Source organism: Cannabis sativa, chromosome 5, assembly GCF_029168945.1.
Source record: "Cannabis sativa cultivar Pink pepper isolate KNU-18-1 chromosome 5, ASM2916894v1, whole genome shotgun sequence".
In the NCBI taxonomy this organism is placed as follows: domain Eukaryota; kingdom Viridiplantae; phylum Streptophyta; class Magnoliopsida; order Rosales; family Cannabaceae; genus Cannabis; species Cannabis sativa.
The window spans coordinates 11412940-11422212 of NC_083605.1; the positions used below are offsets into that span (position 1 = coordinate 11412940).

At 29.5% G+C, this 9273-nt stretch overlaps 1 protein-coding gene across 13 annotated transcripts; it reads right to left on the minus strand.

Annotated features, from left to right (window-relative positions):
- Positions 1 to 248: 248 nt before the first annotated feature.
- On the minus strand, positions 249 to 6978 carry LOC115717146 (uncharacterized). Of its 13 annotated transcripts, none has more exons than XM_061115414.1 (9): positions 6701 to 6978; positions 6433 to 6549; positions 4734 to 4803; positions 3003 to 3166; positions 1757 to 2298; positions 1463 to 1655; positions 1239 to 1303; positions 849 to 1062; positions 249 to 767 (listed from the first exon to the last, which is right to left on the minus strand). In XM_061115414.1, the coding sequence occupies exons 4-9, from the start codon at positions 3153 to 3155 to the stop codon at positions 402 to 404; spliced, it is 1533 nt and encodes a 510-aa protein (XP_060971397.1). In that variant the 5' UTR covers positions 3156 to 3166; positions 4734 to 4803; positions 6433 to 6549; positions 6701 to 6978; the 3' UTR covers positions 249 to 401. The 13 variants fall into 13 exon arrangements, with proteins under 13 accessions (XP_060971397.1, XP_060971395.1, XP_060971404.1 ...); XM_061115412.1 differs by having other exon boundaries at positions 4729 to 4803; positions 6701 to 6968; XM_061115421.1 differs by having other exon boundaries at positions 849 to 1059; positions 4734 to 4852; positions 6701 to 6968.
- Between the last annotated feature and the right edge of the window lie 2295 nt (positions 6979 to 9273).

The following is a 9273-nucleotide window of genomic DNA, read 5'->3' on the forward strand; positions in this document are numbered from 1 at the left end:
AAACAGTTTTATAGAACATGTTTTTGAAAAATATTTTCACTTTTCTACTTTTAAAAACAGAAAACTAATTAAAAAAGTGTTACCAAACGCCACCTTAGTTTTACTCTAATTTATTATCTTATATAAGCAGTTTTCGTTATTCAAGTGAGCTAGCATCTTTTAATTGTATTGTTTTCGCTTACTACTACAAGAACCTCTATTTAGATTTTCCATGTATTTCAAATGAAATGGAAAAACAGGAATAGTAATTAAGATAAATATTTCTTTTGCATTTTCCGATTTGGAGCATGTGAACTCCCTTTCATCCAACATCTCGATTCCAAATAAATAAAATTTATAACATCAACTAAATATTAATACCCTAAATAGCCCAATCTAGTTACAATAATATTATTAACATATTATGGCTTTTGTTTATCTTGACTCTGCCAGTACATCTTCTCTAGTAACTCTACTTCATTAGTTATGTTAGCCTTTCTTTGAAAGAGTGAATATAAAGACGAAGGACTATAAGGAGGAGATATGGTACATGGGCTAGTGGTTGCAGGACTCACCACCATTGATTGCAACATAAATTTCTTTGCTAACCCATTTGCTGGGCAACTCATAGCCTCTAAACATAGTTCAGTAGCTTTTGGAGGTATAGTGGGCTTATATTGTAAGAGCTTGGCATACTCATTTAGAATGTGAAGCATGAAATCATACACATACTCCATTTTCAACTCCTCTTGAATGAATTTACTCCCTCTTTTTCCAATTTCTTGTGCCTACACACATCAAACACCAATAAACAAACTAGAGTAAGGATAAAACAATGAATTTGAGATTGTAAAAGAAGGTATTATTACATCTTTCTCGTGAGAGTTCCCCCAATCAACAGCAGATTTTATGGATCGACACTTATCATCATTTCTTATGGGCCAATAATGATGCCTTGGTATCAAACCTCGAGCAAAGAAATCATAGTATCGTGGCTTTACTAGCAAAGTCATTGAATCACATGAAAGAATATACTTATGACTAACAGACCAAGCAGCTCCTTCGATATAAATTTTAAACCTGCTGATTTAAGATACAATAATTTGTTATTAAAAAACAATAATAATGTATACAAGAATCTACATTTAAAAGTGATTATTGGGCCACTAATAAAATATCTATTAATTTGCCAGATAATTACACCACATTGATGAAAAAATGAGCTACATTGGTTGATTTGAAATAATAGAAATATTTACCTATTAGTGCATTGATGGGCCAAATTTGATTGCTTATACCCATTCTTTACCTCATGATCCCAGTCCTATATAATGACAATAATAATACATTTAATTTTTTTTTAAGTAGTTAATAATAGAAAATGAAAGTCCAATCACTATATAGCACAAAAATTAATTGAATGTAAAGAATTATATAGAAAAAGAGAGATCATATATTTATATATAATATGAATGATTATTACCTGAGCATAAAGACGAGCATTCCAATCTTGTGTTTTTGAAGCCCTACATTTGAAAAGGTCTTGTCTATTAGGAGAAACCGATGGGTTCCCTTTCCAATAAGCATATGGTTCTCTTTTAATCCATCTTTTTCTCTTGTTACCTTCTTTTAGGTCCTTTAATAAACCCACCCATGGTTTTATGTTGATCTCAGGCCTATGAGAACATACTTAACAGTGAGCTTTAATTTTGAAAATGAAACATACATAACATTATAAAATATGTAATAAATAAATAAATAAGTGTGGATATCATACCAACCCCAAAACGACCAATCTGGAAACACAATATCAAGTGTAGTCTCATCTTTACAATAATTAAACACTGGAGGGGGTGACGTGGCGTTGGGCCCACTAAATTTTTTTGACAGAACAACAGGTGGATCACCACAATTGAACATCAAGTCCAAATCAGGGACTCTACCTGGGTATCTCCGTAACAACTGTAGGATTCCCCACAGAGTAAAAATATCTCTAGATTGGAATGAATGTCTATAGGTCTCCACGTATGCCTTACCGTTCAGTATAACAAGTCTAAAGTTTGCCAGGCCCATTGTTTCAGCCCGTTCAACCATTTCTCTAGAGATACCTGTATATGCCCATGGCTTCAAGTCTTCGTAGATCCAACGAAAGTATTCAGGACACGTGGGAGATAATGAATGGTCCCGATCTAATTTGGGATTGAAGGGAGTATACGAGTAATTTGATGGGCAAGCTCTTGTGGGTCCGTAAGCAGTGCAGTTCATAAGATGTTTGGGGTACTTTTGAGAGTTGTGGAATGATATGCTGCTTAGAATATTCTGATACGAAATACGTACAATAATATCAAAGAAGAAAGAAAAGTCAATCAAAGTGATTAATACAACTACACTCTCCTAGAAATAGGTAGTACAAACTACAAAGTCAACATTATTAGCATTGCAGTTTGGCACACCAATTGAATAAGTTAATAGAAAGATATAGAAACTGAAAAGACAATTTGTGAACAAAAAAAATTCAAAATACACATTTTTTTTTAATAATTTTTTATAGTATATTTTCTTTTGAAAATAACCCAATAAGGAAGACCAATAATAGTGTTCTCAATAATAAGATAAGGGAAAAAATAATCGGATAATTTCAACCAAACACAAAAATAAATAAATAAAAAGGAAATTACAATAATAGCTTCCTCTTTGTCATCATTAGGCCTTATTTTTTTTTTTTCTTAAACGGTGTCATCATAGGCCTTTGAATATCAATATATAGATATATAATTTTATTTTCTTTTCCTTTCATTTTCTAGAAAAAATAGGCTTACAAAATTCAAGAAAATTATTAAATATGACGAGTAGTTAGAAAAAATTAAAATAAAAAATAATATTTGTACATTTCTTTCTTTCTTTCTTTATTTTCAACATACACATATGACATCAGAAAATTATTAACCTCACACGACAATAAAATTAGTGCAGTAAAAATTAATAAAATGATGTGTACATATTTTATATATGTAAAAACTTACATTGGTGTTGAAGAAGTGCATGGAGAGAATGGCCCCAATGAAAAGGGTGAACATAGAAATGAAAAGAGCAGAGGTTTTAGTTGTATATTTTGTAATTGGCTGCCAAACAGTTTCTTTGAATTTAGCCCAAAGTCCCTCTGTGTATTCTCTCATTTTTTTCTGTTCTGTTCAGTAAATTATGCGTTCGGTGTTTCAGATATTATATTATATTATATATAATTTAATAACGAAAATATTCAGAGTGATTTAATATTCATAACGAAAATATTCAAAGAGATTGTGTCAGCAATATTGTTCATATTTAAGTATTTATTTGTGATCACACACAAGTATATATAAGTGGCATCATGATGATCTTAATGAAAAAATATATATTGTAATTGTTAATTATTAACTTAGTAAACATGTCGTATACTATCTTATGAGCAATTAATAAAAAAAATTAACAAATGATATTTTTATATATGAACAATTTATTCATTAAAAATATCTTTACTTTTAATAACAAAATATATTCCAATATATCCAGCTTGCGTATGTGTACCAGTTATGTGACACGTATTCAAATTAATATGCTCGTTTGTTTGGAAAGCATTTTATTTTAACGCTTGTCTTTGCATTTTTCTTTCTGTTTTGTTTTGCCTGAAATATATAATGTGTGAATTCAGGCAAATTTTTATTACTTTAAGTTACTTTTTCTAAATATATACATATATAACTAATAATAATAATTATGCATACCAACTTTTAAAAGTTGAACATCAACCATTCTTTGTTCTATACATCAATTTCACAGTAAAATGTACATTCAGAAAGAAAAAATAACTAGATTTTTTCAAAATAATAAAAAAAAAGTATCTTAGAAATAAAAAACAAGTTATATTTTTTTTTTAAAAAAAAAATATAAGACCGTTAAGTAATAATATATTCGAAAGAATTTACATTTATGAAAATAAATAAATAAATCCCGTCTTGTGTATATATATATTTATAGATTGCACCATCCACCTTAGAAAGTTTTTAAAACTATATATGCCCTGGTGTGGCTTAATTTTATATGTTTGTTTTTACCTTTTAGAATTAAAATATTCTTCTAAATGTGTTTAGATAAAAAAATTAAAGTTTTTTATTATTATTTTAAAAATTGTTTTTGGAAGAAGCTTGTAGTTTTTTTCAAAAAGACTTTAAGCCTTTATTTTAAACCTTAAAATAATTTATATAATTCTTAGATTACTTAAAAAGATCATTTTTTACTGATATTCAAAAAGTAATTGTCATTAAAAAAATTTTATATAATATTTATTTAAATAATAAAAATAAGTCAAATTTTATATTTATTTTATACTTCTAACCAAAAAAAAAAAAAAAAAAATTTTAACAAACTGAGTGTACTAACTTTTTAACATACAGCCACAACGATACAAATCTACGATAATTAAGCCAATATAAGCGTGGAATACATTTGTTGACTTTTATTGTGTAAATGTGTGTTATATATTATACTTGTGTAACTTTGCATTTCAACATCACCCGGATACCAAACCTAATCCTTAAAAATACCATTAGAAAGAATGACCTAAAAAAATTAAATCAAGATTAATTACCAATCTATTTGGATTACTTCTATCATAATTAATATTTGATCCGTTAGTAAAATCTAGAACAGAAAGCGAAAGAACTGAATTTTATTCTGATTTATCATAGAAGTAATTATATAGATAGCTACCTTACTTTTTTCTTCAGCCGGTACGCTCTTGCTTATTAAGCTTGGACAACCGGTTCTTTCTCCTCCGGCTAATAGCTGTAGCAGCTCCCAAACCAGAAAAAAGCTTAGATTTCTGTTCAAATATCTATATATAGGCTGGTCATGTGCATGTATAAATTAAAATATATATGGTTACGATCAGCTGTAGAGAAAAAGCAGCTAGTCAACCTAATAAACCTTATCAAACAATTTAATATGGATGAAAATCTTTTAGAATATAGAAAAATTATGAAAACCCCAATAACGTTTGAGATACGAAACTATGTACGCTTCTACAGACAAGAGGGGGTGATAAGGGAGAAACTAGAAAGTAGAACAACACCACAAGGATGAGAAACCTAGGGACGTCTGGTTTTATTAATATTTCTTAATTATTACTTTTTTTTTGGGCTGAGGAGGACATTTTATTATATATTATTTATGTTTCTATAAATGCTATAAAAGCACAGCGGTAGCGGTGTTAAGTACTCTCTTATATGTTAATATTATTATATATCTAATTAAATATCAGATGTTATATAATTTAATGTAATAATTTTTAAAAAATCTCGCTGTTTGAAAGTATTATATACTACCGTGGCCAATAATAATACTCTAAATCAATATATTATATTGACTTTGATGTAGTGTTTATAGTACTAAATTATTTTTTTTTTTTGATAATTATACTAAATTATTTATTTGGTTATAAAGAATGAGCTTGGAAAATAGGAAGCTAAATAACAATAAATGCAATAGAAAATAAAATAATGTAAATATGAAGAGTCAATGTGAGTGTCTTAAATGTCGTCAAAGAAAAGATATAAGAGAAGACCAAGACTAGTAGTTGCGTGTTAACAGCGCGGAATGTGACTGAAAAGAAAATAAATAAATAAATAATGAAACCTACAAAGTGAGTGCAATTTTTTCCATGTTCCACACATATAATTATTTCAAACAACAATTATATAGCTACCATTATAATTTGGCACCCAACAATATACTAATCTCCTATTTGATGATTTTTAGAGATTTTGAATATAATTTATTGAATCAAAATAATATTACACAAAATCTTACTTTTAGTTATAATAAATTTGTGATTAAAAGTAAAAAAATTGTAACTAATTATAAATTATTATTCTTATATTGTGACCAAAAAGTCCATGACTAAAGGTATTAGTCACAAAAATTATAATTTGTTGTGACTAAATATATTTTTAGTCACAATTAATAGTTATTGTGACTAAAATTAAATTAGTGACAACTTGTAATTAAATATTATATTTTAGTCAAAAATAATATTTTAATTTTATTATAACTAAAAGTAGTAATTTTTTTTTGTTTGTAGTATGAGATTACTTTATTAAAAAAATAATAATAAATAAAATATTAAAATCAAAATGTAAGTGACCTCGTGTTAAAATATAATTCACTAATCGTCATTACGTCATCCTCTATTATATATATAAATGTTTTGGTAATTAACTGAAACAGCTAAAGTATTTTTTTTAGTAACATCACCAACAACAACACCAAAAATCATATATATGTTAGGCAACAAAGCCGGCAGAGTCTTTTCTAATGTCTTATGCTTAAAAACATTTTCAGGTCTTAATTCTAAATTTAAGATGATGACCTTAATTAATTTCACAAATAACATGAACCAAAATTTTGAAACCTTACCTTTAGATCGATGAGCTGGTTATATTATTATTAAGACAGAGCACTTGAAATATTTTGTATGGTTGGTTCACATATGGCACAGTCGCGTACGACGTCGTTTACTTTGGAAAAGTTGTACTGTACATGTATTAATAATATTACACTATTGCAATGGAACGTATTAATATTAATTGCATTTATTCATGGTATTAGCATGATTAACCATTTTATATATACTCACTGGATCAAAATTTTCTTCAGTATAATTCAATTAAGAAATAGTACTTACGTATGAATTGATCCAAGCCAAAGAATACTTCTTTCTTTTGTTGCAGAAATTCCACTAAATAACACACCGCAGGATCTGAACCACGCGAAACGCAGGCTGTTGATGACTAAAAGGATCCTCACCGTTCAACACTGATTACCATGAACAAATCAAAACCATGAACAATTTATGATTATTGTTTGGCTAGATGGAAGGAAATTATTCTTATGGTGGTTTTCTTCTTTTATTTCGTTACTTTGAATTTTGTATACAAGGTTCGGATATATGATCAAATGACTTTATTGTGGTGGAAAAGAGATCTTTCTTTATACATTGAATCTCATTTATATCAGTTTCAAAAAAAAAAAAAATCTCATTTTTATCCATTTTTGTCCATCAAAAAAAATCTTGGTTTGATCAAATTTGGCACTCCAAAAAATTGACTGTCCATAAAAGACTCTGTTTTTGTTATCTGTTTAATTTTTCTATTGAAATAATTAATGAATTTTTTATTCATTTGGTATTTCAATCTTATCCATATATGTATATTTGTCAAATTTTTATGTTCTTTAATTTAATTTACAGATTTTTTTTTTTTGACATACTGAGATTTTGTTTGAACAACTGGTTTCTGAAAACTTGCCATATATACTTGCTGGCTTAAATTTCCCATCAATGACATTCCGTTTTTCAAGTGTCAATTTAAGTTGTACATATTGAGTTTCGATTGTAACTTTATTAGGAGAAATAACAGTGTTTATAGAAACATTATTATGAATTTTATTGAGTGAATTTGTAATAAATGCCCACTGTAAATATTCAGCTATTTATGTCTTAAGATTTTATCAAAATATATATACACTTTTAATAAAGCTGCTTCTACCGTTGTATGTATGTTATATATAAGTAATTAAATTATAAGTTTAAGGGAAAACATCTTAAATCGAATTATAGTATGAGATAATGCTTAAGTAGAGTCACAAAAAACGCTTGTATATAGAGACATTTTTTTTTTTTCATTATGTGTCAAACTATTATTTTATACTAATAATTAATTAATTCCTTTTATATTATTTTTATTATTTTTTTTTGAATAATTTAATGAACCCTAATAAGGAAAGTTGCTAATTAATATTTATCGAAAGTCATACTAATAAAGTCATACTAATAAAGTCATATTTAGTGCTCTGTTTTTTTCGTTTTCTCTGTTTTGGTATTGGTCTTTCGATTATGGCATCATCTAGTAATTCAAACAATCAACTATATGACATAGCTATTGAAGATGAAACTGAAGGTGGTCTCGATTTGCAAGATCTGGACACGAGAGGGGAAGAAGAGTTCGTGTTTGATTGGCGACTGTGCTTGGTGGGAGGTTTTATCACGGCAGGGGCAATGGATTTCCCGTCTATGCAACAAACTCTTGCTGCTCTATGGAAACCTGGTAAGGGAGTCTATATAAAAGAGTTGGATGCTAACCGTTTCTTGTTTCAATTCTTCCATGAGATAGACATTAAGCGGGTTATTGAAGGCAGTCCATGGTATTTCAATAGGAAGGCTCTGATTATTTCACGAATGAAGGACAATTCCAATCCAAGATGTATCACCCTTGATACATTGGATTTATGGGTACAGATTCATGATCTTCAAACTGGATGTATGACATCTACTATTCTGCAAGCGGTTGGCAATTATATAGGGACATTTGTTGAAACATGTCCTAATAATTTTATGGGCATATGGAGGGATTATATGAGAATTAGGGTCACCATTGATTTATCTAAGCCTCTGAAGAGAAGAATGAGACTTCGTAAGCTTGATGAAGAATGGTTCTGGATCACTTTTAAATATGAAAATGTCCCCACCTTTTGCTTTATCTGTGGGATGTTGGGGCACTCAGAGAGATACTGTGCCAAACTATTCGATACACCAGCACATGAAATTACAAAACCATACGGTGAGTGGATGAGAGCACCACTCCGTCGACGTACGAAGCTCATCGGAGCTCAGTGGCTGCGTACTGGACTCGAAGGCATGCAGGCTAGCTGTCACGGGGAACAAGCATCAACTATTGATACCTCAAATCGTGGGAGTAAAGGAGCAGTTAATGTCCTAAATCATCAGGAGATATCAAGAATGGCCATTGATCGTGGGAAGAAGCATCTGTCAGGGAAGGTAATTGATACTGGTAATAGTCAACTACATCATTCTTTACAGCACGTGATTCATCAGTTGGTGACTAATCAACCTGAATCCAAAAAAGGAATGTTATTAGTTGAGACTAAAAAAAGAAGGACTGACAATGATATGGGCCAGAGCATTGCCATGTGTGTGGAAACTGAAGTGGGCCAAACATCTGATGAGGAAGATCTAAGTATCATAGAGCCTATGGAGAATAGTGACCCAAAAAACTTATCTGGGGCGGGTTCCGAATCACGGGCCCGCCAAGGATTATGAGTATTTTAAGCTGGAATTGCCGTGGGCTTGGGACCCCGTGGACTGTTCAATTCCTAAAGGATATGATTATCCAAAAGAAACCCAATTTTATTTTTCTTTGTGAAACACTTTGTCAAAAAGAAAAAATTGAAAGATTAAAG

Coding starts and splice junctions, on each gene's coding strand:
- LOC115717146 (XM_061115414.1), bottom strand. CDS start 3,155: ATGAGAGAATACACAGAGGGACTTTGGGCTAAATTCAAAGAAACTGTT. Junction 1,304..1,462: donor ATGCTCGTCTTTATGCTCAG/GTAATAATCATT, acceptor GTCATTATATAG/GACTGGGATCATGAGGTAAA. Junction 768..848: donor GGAACTCTCACGAGAAAGAT/GTAATAATACCT, acceptor TGATGTGTGTAG/GCACAAGAAATTGGAAAAAG.